We start from the raw sequence: 12,534 nt of genomic DNA on the forward strand, positions 1-12,534 counted from the left end.
CAAAAAAGATTGACTAAATATAAACAATTTAAGGTTAAGAGTTAAAAACTTTCATTAAAGACGCTTACTGGAGATTTTTCGCCACATCCATTGAAAAACTCCGAATCAGAAATTGGGTCAGAAAGATAAGATTGAAGAATATTCATTCGAAGTCCAGTTGGAGGTTCATTTGTCATTTTAACTCCATTTTGCAAAACAGTGACAGGAAACTGTGAAAAAACATGAAAAGTTATTACTATTTATTACTCTTTTAATACAAGTCGGTATTTATTACTATTTTTCGTTATAAATAAATATAACTTGTTCAAGATTCTGAGGTGAGACAACAATAGTGGTTATAGCATGTTTTTTTATTTCATATCCATTTTGCCCATTTAAGAGTTACCACATATGTAGCTATGCTGGTGACCATTATTTTTCCTATATACCTGATAATTGTGACAACCTGCTAGTAAACACTGTGTTAGCAATTGCCGCTAACGTTATTTACATGCCCAATGGTCAGAGCATATAATTAGTGATCTAATAAATCAATTCAACCATAGTATTATCATTTAGCATTGAATTTGGTATTTTCAGGTCACGAGGCATTTATTATAACCAATAAGCAATTCTGCTTACCTTGTCTGAAGGATAACTTGTAAGCCAAAGTCTGAAGTCATTATGCATTGTATCTGGTGAGAATTCTTCAACCAGCTTCTCCATGGCTGGCATCCATGAAACCGCAAGATGGCAGTTCTGTAAAGCCACCCAAGTCCCATCTTTAATAGCAGATTCAATCATACGAGCTGCGATTGGTCCCTGACCTTGTCCCAGAGAAATTGCATTGAATTTTTCGCCATCAAATCCTTTGTCTGCTGCAAACTTCAGTAATGCTGTGAAATATAAAACTCATTAAGAAAAACATTTTTAAAAATTTATTTTGATTGAAATAATGCAAATTAATGTCAAAGGTAAAATGAAAAATTTTGTAAAAAAACAGAACATGACCCTACCTGCCATTGGATCAGCGCCAGGTGAAAGCACGAATATGAGGGGAATAGATTTGTTGGAATCGGCGTATGACTTTGCGAGGTCAAACGGTGGAGGTTCAACAAACTTACGACCAAGTTTCTCCAACACAAACTGACGAACCATCGGGACAACCTAGTCAACAAAATGATCGAAGCAAGAAATTTTTCTGTTTTAACATGAGAGAAAGCAAAAAAGGTTCATTGTCGAGTTAAAATAGTTTTGATGATCAGAAATAGGACAAAAATATTTCTAAAACTTGAATGTCAATAATTTTAAAAATGTTATTAAATTTTTAAAATGTTATTTTTTCTTAAAGAGTGTTGTTACAGTCTTATATATGGTAACAGAAAATATATGAAGTTATTAAATTACAAAATATTAAGAATTAATGAGAGTTCAGGTACCTAGAAGTATTTTACTTAAATCTGAAAAAAACTGAAACATAAACATGCTTTTTTGGTTAACAAAGCAAATTGGGAAGTATGTGACATAGAATAAAACCAATACTTAATTAAAGTCCAAAAACAGTTTAGTATCCAACCTTGTCAGGTCTCAAACACCGGATGGCAGTCATGCGCTGGAATTCATTCAGTTTCCGATCCCATGGTGCTGGTAGCTGTGCATTTTGTGGTTCCTTCAAATCATAAACCTTCCTCCATTCTTGGATATTATCTTGAAAGTGGTCCCTAAAGTGTTGTATGTTTATTATCATCAGCATTTATTCTTGTATGGTTGGACAATTCAGTGCTATTATATGGGTGTCCTATTGTAAACTATGTCCGGTGGTTTCATAAACTGGTATTTGTGACTCTATATTCTAAATGTGTGAAGGTATAGTGCAAGTCACACCAAGAAAACAAGGATGTTGGCTGGGGTTTGACCATTACCCCCAAGGCCTCAAGGTAGTAAAAAGCATGAAGTTAAAGTTCCTATTTAATTTATCAGATAGCTTATTCTGTATAGAATTTCTAACAGCTCACACATTAAATATGCCTGAGCAAAAAAGTCTATATTCTAATATGCCTTGTAGCAGAAGCAATTGAAACCTTATATATTGTTTAGGAAATAAAAAAACTTTAAGAAAAGGGGAGATAAAAAGTATTTATTCTGTCATGCCTTGTAACAGAAGTAACCGAAAACCATATATACGTGGTCAATAAAAACTTACAAAAATCCCTGGAACGCTGGCAAATCTTTCATGCGGCAAATTTCATCCCAAGATTTGTCGCTCAACCATGAAGAATCAGGATTTGCTCTCTTGTTTTCCAATCCCACTCCTCCAGTGAGGAAGAATAAGAATTCATCCCTGCTTAACTCTCCTTTTGCTCTGTGATTATACAATAATATAATAATATTTGTATTCGTTTCTTCGATTTTGGTAGCAAAGATTTAGAAATATTTTAAACGCAAAGACAGGATATAGCGACAAAACAACAGTTGTTAAAACACGCTTACGTTTAAAAACATATTTACATTTATTTGGAAGAAAATGAGCGTGGTCGCTACATCTATTATAAATGGATGATTATGTACACCTTAACTTTGTGTGCTAAAGCATGTGTATTGTTTTATAAGTATATAAATTAATTCAAAACTTAATAAAATATTGACTTTCTAAATAAAATTGTTTTTAAACCGCGATTTAAGTAGTGAATGTGTTGTTTTTAAGATTGGTTATAAATTTATTCTATATTTAACAATAAAATAAATTATATTTAAAAGAGAAAAATAACTATTTTCAAACATTTTTTCTCTAGACAATGTGTATTTATGTTTTAAAACCTTTTTTTCATAAAATACCTATGCTATATAGTAAAAACACTTACAAAGTTAGGTTTGAGCACAGAATAAGTGAGAAAAGTAGTTTGTCCTTCTCAAACAAAGATCGACAAACATTACAATACAAGTTGTATGTAAAGTGGTCGGTGAGGTAACGTAGACGTTTTTCCAATATCTTTGATTTGTTGCTGAAATTCAAAAGGAATAAACAGTTAAGAATGCAAGTTGCACATAGATTATACAAAAATTGCACCAATAAATCATGCTTTTTTGTAGTGTTACACAAATATGATTTTTTCATAAATTCTAGTCACTTAATTGTAAGTAATAGTTATAATAAATAGGTACAAAATAAACAAACACAGGACTATTGCTTGTAAGTTTACAAATAGGTTAATCTCATTACTCATAAATTATTTTTTTTTTATTATGCAACTTTTGATTTTGATAATCAAAAATGCTAACGGGATTTTTACCATGTAACTGCTTGTACCAAACCAAACATCCATTCATTTAATACAATCCAACCGGCGCCGTGGCATAGTGGTTAGCGCGCCTGCCTGTAACCCAGAGGTAATGGGTTCAAGGCTCGTCGCTGCTACCATTGTGGGAGTATGTGCCTTTGGGCAAGACACTTAATGCCAATTGCTCCAACCCAGTGGTCACTAATGGGTTGTCCAAATTATCAGCCATACAAAAAAAAATCCCCCAAAAAATAATCACCCACAAAGTAACATACATGGTAACTCGTAAGCTGCCACGAGGCGTTAAAACCGTGTTATAACGACTGTTTTTTCCGGCCACACGAGGATGAAGTAAGTTACATTCATTCAATTAACAAACCACTAGAATTAGAGACTAGAATTAACATCACAATAACAAATGTAAAAACAGATTATAAAATACAACAAAAAAGCTATCAATCAATATTCATAGCTTTTCAACCCAACCTAGAGTAATGACACTGAGTTTTAAATTCTTGCATAAAACATATTACTACACAGACTCACCTGTCCATAATAGAGTTGAGATATAGGTTAACAAACCACATAAGTGAGTATTGATACATAGGATCAATATTAGGTAGGTCTGTTATACTGAAGAACAGAATTGATGAATGTTTTGCAATTGGACGATAACCTTCACGTGATTCAGCGATCTTTTGTTCCGTGATATCAGCAATCTGGAATAAAGCACATGGTATCACAAAGCATGATATGTTAAGTAAAATTTTCAGCAATGTGCATATGAGGGGTACTCATAAGTGTTTTCATAAGTATTTTCTACAACTCAGTGATCACTTATACTCTTGATAACCTGTATGTATGATTTATAGGAAGCCTCTATGCAGTTCATTTTCTAAGTCAAACTATCCCAGTTTATGATGATAAATGAGTAACTATGATAAAACAAAAATTGAAATCTTAATTCATTAGCTTCAAAGAAATAATCACATAACACAAATGATTAACAACACTATTTTAAACAAAATCAAAATTCCTTTTAAAAATGTATAATACAAGAAAAGATTCTTGAAAAAAAAATATTTTGCTTAAGCAATGAACAGCATCAGACTAAATTGACTAAACAAATGTAACTTGTTTTATCCTCCCATGGTGGAGCATCAACAATCGTTATAACAAGAGGGTTCTGTTTCATACATTTGGTCACCATTTTTTAAATATATGACTGAAAATTTAGACAGCCTATAAGGAACCACTAAGTTGAAGCAATTGCTGTTAATATTACACGATGTTTTGCGACCATACCTTTTGTTTCTTTTGTATATCATCCGAGAGGACTTTAGAAGAGTCAAGGATTAGGATGGCACTTTCATCTTCCAAGATATTTCCCTCAGATGAAGAAAGAGTATAAAGTATCTTATCTTCAATCTCTTTCAGTTGTTTCTTGTTTGATGCAGATTGAAGAATGAGAACATTTCTTTCTTCCTCTAATTCAGGTCTTTATTTCATGTGATAACAATATTTATGCGATTTTAAAAGACAAACCAAAAACTGTGCACCATAGGAAAAACAGTAATGTATTTTTTTCAAAAAACAATTTTTTTTCTTAATAAAAAAAAACTTTTTTTACAATTTTTAAGGAATACTTCCAAAAGTAAAGTCTTTATTTCATGTAATAAAAATATTTATCAGATTTTAATAAACAAACCAAAAACTTTGCATCATAGGAAAAACAGTAATGTATTTTTTTCAAAAAAAAATTTTTTTCTTAATAAAAAAAAACTTTTTTTACAATTTTTAAGGAATACTTCCAAAAGTAAAGTCTTTATTTCATGTAATAAAAATATTTATCAGATTTTAATAAACAAACCAAAAACTTTGCATCATAGGAAAAACAGTAATGTATTTTTTTCAAAAAAAAATTTTTTTCTTAATAAAAAAAACTTTTTTACAATTTTTAGGAATACTTCCAAAAGTACATTGAATAATAAATTTATTTTTTCTCCCAAACAAAAATCATACATAGATACACACCTTTCTTTAGCCACAACAATACCAAGAAGTTGGTCCTCCAATCCTTCAGGGGTGATCATAAAGTTAAGCAGGGATACTTTGGTTGCAAGCTCCGGCATATAGTGAGGGTTTCGTAGCTTGGTTGTTATGTAGAATCGAAATTCGTTGCTGTATTCAATCACGTTCTCACCAAGTCTTATACACATCACTCCACCTATTGAGAGCATTATAACGTAACCATTATGGGCGTATGTGTCCTTGGGCAAGACACTTAATGGCAATTGCTCCAACCCAGTGGTTACTAATGGGTTGTCGAAATTATCAGCCATACATAAAAAAAATGAAAAAATTCCCCAAAAATAATCACCCACAAAGTAACATACATGGTAACTTGTAAGCTGGCACGAGGTGCTAAACCCGTGTGATAACGACAGTGGTTTTCCACCCACGCGAGGATAAAGTAAGTTACGTTCAGTCATTCATTCATAAATAAAATATTTCTTTAGCTGGAACAAGAAAGGATATTCTACACTTCTAAAATGACTTATATACGAGTGAATTTTTCCATAAAGGCTATACCATATTTTAATGGATACAGCTATCTAATTCATTAAAGCTAAAAAAATTGGTTGATTTAATTGGCAAATTATAGTTTTCCATCTGGGATACATGATGTGCCTGTTAACATAACAAGGCGATTTGTTTTAAAGTTATCGTAACACAATGCTTACTTTAACCCAAAACAGTAAAGAAACACAATAATAAGGCAAAATCTGCATTTACCAGAAACAAATATACCAATCAACAGTTAAAAACATACCATGTGGTTAAAATACATTGGGAAGTTTCTATAGTCAAATTACCACAATAAAATACAACAAACAGCAAATAAAATTTGATCACCTTGTTTAAAGGTCTGTTTCAACAATAAAGGTTCAAGTGAAGGATCCAAATCTTCTGCGACATTTTCCAACAAGACAGGAGTTCCAAACTGTATTGAGTTTTCCATCACACGCATGTAGTCAGGATTCGTAAGTTTAATGACACTCAGCTTGTTTTCTTTCTCACTGTTTTTTACCCATTTGTTTGCCTGTCCTTGGGGATCTATCATTAGTGGCCTAAAGAAGTAAAAATAGGTTGGAAGTACTGGTATAAATATAACAGTTAGTGGTACTTCAACATGCAATATTTATAAATTCCTACTAAACTTTATAAAAAATACCTCTAAATATCCCAATACGTAGCATTCTAAATCATTATGAACACAGAAAATCAATTTTAAGCGGATCCAAAGGCAATTAATTAAAATTTTCAGAGAAGAATGTTTTACCACAGAATTCATTTTTTACCACAGAAAATAATATTTTGAAAAAATCATTTGCTCTGTTGGTTTATACACAAATAAAAAAATAGTAAGTACTAAGTACATAGGACATTTTGAAAACCTGAAAACTAACCAACGGAAGAAATTAACCCCCAAAAAATGCAACAAAATGTCCACCTACCATCTGCGAGAGTTATCGACTATCACGCCATTATCTACAGAGAAGTTATCAGTTGGTAGTCCAGCAATGTTCCACGCTCGAATCTTGATCAAATCACCAAGTGTGGAGCTCAATGAGAAGTTATCGGAGCATGTGATGTCATGTGACTGAAAATTACAAAAAATTAAAAATTAAATAGACAAAAAAATTGTGATAATTTTTTCAGTAATAGTATATTTGCATAGCAGTGACAATGATTAATTTAAAACCAAGTGCATTTTGTTAAATAATTTTATGATTATGGGATATTTGGGACATGTAAGGCTTGGAAGTGGAGTGTAAACACATGTTAACATATTTAGGTATTCCTTCAGTAATTTCAAATAAATCAAGCTGTTTAAAATTTCAAAACAAAGGTTTTCAGATTGTCTTGCATGTCAAAAAACATTGAATAAAAGTAGGACAAAAATATGTGATTACATAATTGTTTCTTAATCTATTTAAAGGAATATGTCGTGTGCGAGACTCTAGTGTCTTGCATGTCACAAAACATTGAATGAAATATGGTTTAAAATTATTCAAAACATAATTGCAAAATAATTAAATTTAAGTCACCTGACATCGTTTGGTCCAATCAGACGTACATCGCTTACGGAAACCAGCAGTAAAAGCTCCAAGATAAGCAATAACTCCCGATGATATTAGAACATCACCTGGTGTATGAGGTCAATTTTTTTTAAATGTAATTTATATGTTATGCATTCCATTCCGTCTTTATATGGGTTTTAAGGGCTTGGGATTTAAGCCAGGATTAAACCAAAGTTATGTGTTATAAGAAGTAATGTGGCCTATTGGTTAAAACCTAAGCAAATTATATTGTTGGTGTTATGTGCCTTTATTTCTCTAGCCCAATAAAAGGGTTTTCCAGATTGTATATTAAAAACACACAAAAAAATAACTTGCAGGCATGAGGTGTATGAAATGCACAACCGTTTTATATCAACTGTTGTTGTTTTGCCATGTAAGGATTAAGGAGTTACTTTCATTTATTTCCATAAAATAATAATACAAGTCAGGTATTATATTTATTGTTCTGTCGCTATATCCTGTCTTTTGGTTTAAATTATTTCTAATTTTTTGCTACTGCAAAGAGACAAAATAAATTTATTGTGTTGTTATTTTTTTGTTATAATAGTAGGGTGGGAGAAGATTGGACACCTCTAGCACATAATATCCAAATTCCTGATCAAGTTTTAAACAATTATCAACGGTCTATGGGATTCCAGAAGGTCTAGATTTATAATTCTTTGAATGTTCTTTGTTTCTTTGTTTTTGAATGTTCAAAGGCAACAAGAAAATAGAATGAAAAGTTTTCACATCTTCCACCACCCTACTGTATAATAAACCAAAAAGGTTTAATTCGAATAACATACCAGTTAGATTATCATATTGAGTTTGCAAATCACTTGCAGCTTGCGTCCATCTTGTTTTTTCACCACCTAACCCTCCAATCAACTTCTGTGCACGGTCCAACTTCTTTGAGCAGAGATCAACCTTTCAATACAAACTTGGTATAAATGAACGGAATTTATTTTTTCTCTTCGGTCACTATTGTTAAAGTTCAAATCAGCTCTATTTATAATGGATTAAGACTTCCAACATTGGTAGCAGAGGATGATCTGGATTAAGACTTCCAACATTGGTAGCAGAGGATGAAAAACAGGAGAGTTTACAAAAGCAAAAGACAGGTAGTAACTAAACAAGTTGTTGAAACTCGCTTATGATAAAAAAATAATGTTTTAGATAAAATGCGTGACAGTTACACACAAATAATGGTAAGTTTATGTTTGAAAAAATTTATACAAAATCTAAATTCATGATTTGAACAATGATAATATATGAAAGCATAATAATATTGGTCTAAAAAACAAAATTCAAACACAAAATAGAAATCAGCGCTGAAAAAAATTTAATGCAATTTAATGCTGAAAATAAATAATATTAGATATTAATTAAATGTATAAATACTTCGTTTATATAACACAATCTAAATAGACATTAAAAAAAAATGATTTAAAAAACATAACAAATAATTGGTGAATAATTGAAAAAATACCTGAAACTCCAGCTGCTCCTTTTTCTCAGTAGCAGCTTTGAAATTAAATTGAAGTTCTGCCAATCTATCCTGTACTTCTTTGAGCTCAGCTCTCTTCGCATTTAAAACCGCCATTGTTTCTGACAAAGACAGTTCAGCTGCTGCCAGCTTTATTTTCTTGGGTGCAACAACCTTGAAAATATAAATAATTGGTTATGCAAAAAAATTACTAAAATTATTTACATTTAAAATCTTACATTATGTAAAAAGAAACAGAATAGTAGGTAGGGGCCAGATAATCCATGTTTTCTTTTTTATTATCCATTTCAGTAGTCAATGAAGAAATTTGCAGAGATTTATATGTATTCTCACAAAAATATTTTTGTTAATAATCAAAGATACCATTAAGGAATATGGGCTACTATATGCTAACATCAGCAAATATTATTTTAATTAGTTGGGATTTTAGATTTAAAAAATGTAACTTATTTTATCTTTGCATAGTGGAAAATCAACAGACAAAGATTTTAAATGATATTAAACATTAGTGCTCTACCTTGGCCACCCTGTCATAAACCTCCATAGCATTAATCCACTTGCATAACCCTTCAGCTGCAGATGACGCTTTTGCAACTTTAGCTGGATCGAAATCAGGATTGGTCATGTATTCAGATCTGATCTTTTTCATTATGGCAACCTGTCATTTTAATTTTAAGTTTAATAAAAACAACTTTAATAAAAGGTTTTATATGTGACTTTAATTACTATGAAAAGGATTATATTTTTAAAAAGCAGAAGAAATGTTTTGTAACTCTATAATCTGCTAAACTTTTCAGGTAATCGAATTAGGCAGAAAAGTTAGAGTAAAGAGTCACATTTTTATTAAAGTAAATTATTTCCATATTAATAAAAGTAGTGCTGTTGATATTCACAAAAAAGTTGGAAAATATTAATAAGATTAATATACAAACAAGCAAAATACCGGGATATTATCTTTATCATAAGTTTGCAGAGCACCAAGGAAGTTCATATCTCCAAGCAACTTTTTACTTGGACCCCAATAATCTAATATCTTCTCTCCTTTTCCAGAAGGGTCGGGTATTTTCTCAGGTTTAATGTCACGCATCACACACACAGCCGACATAACCAACTTTACGCCAGCAGGAGGATTTTTCATGGATTTCACGATCGTAATATCAGCTGGCTGTAAAGTTTGGTAAATGAAATGCAACGATTAATTTTTATGGAAAGCTAAATATAAAGAGTTATTATAATTTAAATAATAAAAAAATGCGAAGCTAGATAAAAAAGATGATCAAAAAAAAAAAATTATCAGACAGCTACAGACAGACAAATAATTTTAAAAGAATTTAAGGTTGTTGCATCCAACAAAAGAGTAAATTTGGATTTTTACCTAATAAATGTTTCAAGATTATAATAAATGTTCTTTAAATTTAGAACGAATGTTTTTTCAAATTTAGATTTGTCAAAGCAAAAGTAATAATAATAATAATAATAAAATTTTATTTTGCTCCTTGATTACGGTAGCAAAGATTCAGAAATATTTTAAACAAAAAGACAAAGAATTTGAATACTTTACAAAACAATAGTTGTTAAAACACGCATACAATAAAAAAACATATTTACATTTAATTTGGAAGACAAAAAGTCAATGTTTGCATGACCCAATTACATTTCCAGTAATTGCTAACACGTACATTGCTTTGTAAAACAATTTCATACCTTCAGAGTTTTGAGTGCAGCTACAGCAGCTTCTAATGCTGGAATAGCTTCAGCCAAATCACTTTCACATTCATCTTTGAGTGCCTTTGATTCTGCAGCTTGTTCGTTAGCTACCGCTTCATCAGCTTGAACAACTTTTGTTCTCTCTTCAACTACTACTGTTTCTTTTTCTATGACCTAAAAATGAGTATGAATGAATGTAAATTGCTTCATCCTTGTGTGGCTGAAAAACGACAGTTGTTATAACACTGCTGTTCTGTTTCATACACCTTGTGCCAGATTACGACTTACCATGTATGTAATTTTATGGGTGAATTTTTTAAGACTTTTTTCAGTATAATGATGTGACAATAGTTTCAAAATACAGTGGGCAACATTATTATAAGTTTTTTAAGGGACCAAATTGACTTCAAATCCCAGGTGCCTTACAGGCCAGCACTGAAGCACCTCACTAATATACAAAAGGGAACAAATTTTGAATTTAATTACATACCACAAGCAGTTTGCTGTTTTCTTCTGCAGTTACAATTAACTGAGGTTGTAAATCTTGTAGTTCTTTCTGCATTTCAGCGACCTAAACAACATTAAATGCTAAAGTTAACCTTGGAAAAAACACAACAGCACTAATAAAATAACTTTGGTAAAAAGAAAAACTATCTGCATTCAAGCTCGTAAACAACAACAGGTTGATTTTTATTATTAACCAAATCTAAAATAATAAGTCAAAGACAAAAATTCACCCAAAAAATACAGTTAAACCATAATCAAACACAATGTATTTACACACCAACTATTTAATTTCATCTAAAAACTAGACAAAAAATCATATAAAAAGAAGAAGACAAAAAGTCAGCAAAAACAAAAAACATTGTGATTTTAAATACAAAGCCAACCTGTGCGGAAGCAAACTTCAATTTATCAAGTCCACCCATATATCTCTTCTTTGCCTTCAATACAGTCTCACGCTTTTCATTCAAAAGTTTCTTAAACGAAGCAATAAGCTCCAAGTATGAAGTTGGAGTCACATAATTGTGGCGACCCATTTCTGACAAGAATCTTAAAAAAAATAATTTTAAACATAAACAAAAATGTTTCTTTTTTTTTTGTTAAAGGCATTTAATGGTAGTTGTTCCAACCCAGTGGTCACTAATAGGTTGTTTAAGTTGACAGCCAAATAAGCAAATAAACAAAAAACAATCACTGGCAAAGAGTAACTCATGTCATGCTAGGATAAATACGCGACATTTAATCATGAACTAGTCAACCAACATATAAATAATCTTAAACTATTATAAATAAAGTTATTTCTTTTAAAATTGGAAAACTTTAATGTCCGCTTATTTTCCTTTCATTACCTTAACAATTAAAAACAAATTTTTAGGTTTTAAATTTTAGCTTTTCAATTTATAAATTATGTAAACAAATCTTACGATTCAGATAAATTTCTAGATGAAGTGTGAAAATGTTGACAAATTGGAACAATTTCTTTTCTCTCATGGTCTGATAGTTCAAGATTTTCAAGAAATTTATTCGCAACAAGTTCCAATGCATCTGCTGGCCATGGCTGAAAAAATAAAAATCCTTTACAGCAATATTTTAAATGACAGTTATGTTGCGATACACTGTTCTGTTGGGAAACATGCTAAGATTTTCAATTATAACGTTAAAAAAATTTGGAATATGTTGTACAAAATATAGGTTTTTAATATTTTGATGTGCTGCAACACACCTAAAGGATACACATCTGTAGTAACACAAAAAAAATAATTTCTAGATAGGTAGTAAATTATTAGATGTACTCTTAATGTATATTACTTTCATAAAAAAAAAAAATTTATCTGTAATATTTTAGGAATTTTCCAAATCAAACACTTTTTTATTTTATATGGGTGAGGTCCTAGGGCAAGATAGGCCAGAGTTGGTACATTACCCCATATAGATG

The 12,534-nt window shown here is 30.9% G+C and overlaps 1 protein-coding gene across 2 annotated transcripts in view; it reads right to left on the reverse strand.

Moving 5' to 3' along the window:
- Positions 1-12,534, reverse strand: part of LOC149735487 (dynein axonemal heavy chain 12-like) — a 49,732-nt gene that overhangs the window by 10,422 nt on the left and 26,776 nt on the right. For both annotated transcript variants that reach the window (XM_089877660.1, XM_089877659.1), the window contains exons 46-65: positions 12,023-12,156; positions 11,486-11,648; positions 11,086-11,166; positions 10,593-10,769; positions 9,832-10,053; positions 9,406-9,546; positions 8,871-9,041; positions 8,188-8,308; positions 7,370-7,467; positions 6,776-6,921; positions 6,174-6,388; positions 5,292-5,484; positions 4,563-4,755; positions 3,804-3,976; positions 2,841-2,981; positions 2,183-2,341; positions 1,556-1,700; positions 996-1,146; positions 622-875; positions 69-209 (exon numbers count right to left, since the gene is read on the reverse strand). In XM_089877660.1, coding sequence (XP_089733786.1) covers positions 69-209; positions 622-875; positions 996-1,146; positions 1,556-1,700; positions 2,183-2,341; positions 2,841-2,981; positions 3,804-3,976; positions 4,563-4,755; positions 5,292-5,484; positions 6,174-6,388; positions 6,776-6,921; positions 7,370-7,467; positions 8,188-8,308; positions 8,871-9,041; positions 9,406-9,546; positions 9,832-10,053; positions 10,593-10,769; positions 11,086-11,166; positions 11,486-11,648; positions 12,023-12,156 — 3,219 coding nt within the window. The remainder of the gene's footprint in view (positions 1-68; positions 210-621; positions 876-995; positions 1,147-1,555; positions 1,701-2,182; positions 2,342-2,840; positions 2,982-3,803; positions 3,977-4,562; positions 4,756-5,291; positions 5,485-6,173; positions 6,389-6,775; positions 6,922-7,369; positions 7,468-8,187; positions 8,309-8,870; positions 9,042-9,405; positions 9,547-9,831; positions 10,054-10,592; positions 10,770-11,085; positions 11,167-11,485; positions 11,649-12,022; positions 12,157-12,534) is intronic.

The sequence above is a fragment of the Ciona robusta genome, chromosome 5 (assembly GCF_009617815.1).
Source record: "Ciona robusta chromosome 5, ASM961781v2".
Classification (NCBI taxonomy): domain Eukaryota; kingdom Metazoa; phylum Chordata; class Ascidiacea; order Phlebobranchia; family Cionidae; genus Ciona; species Ciona robusta.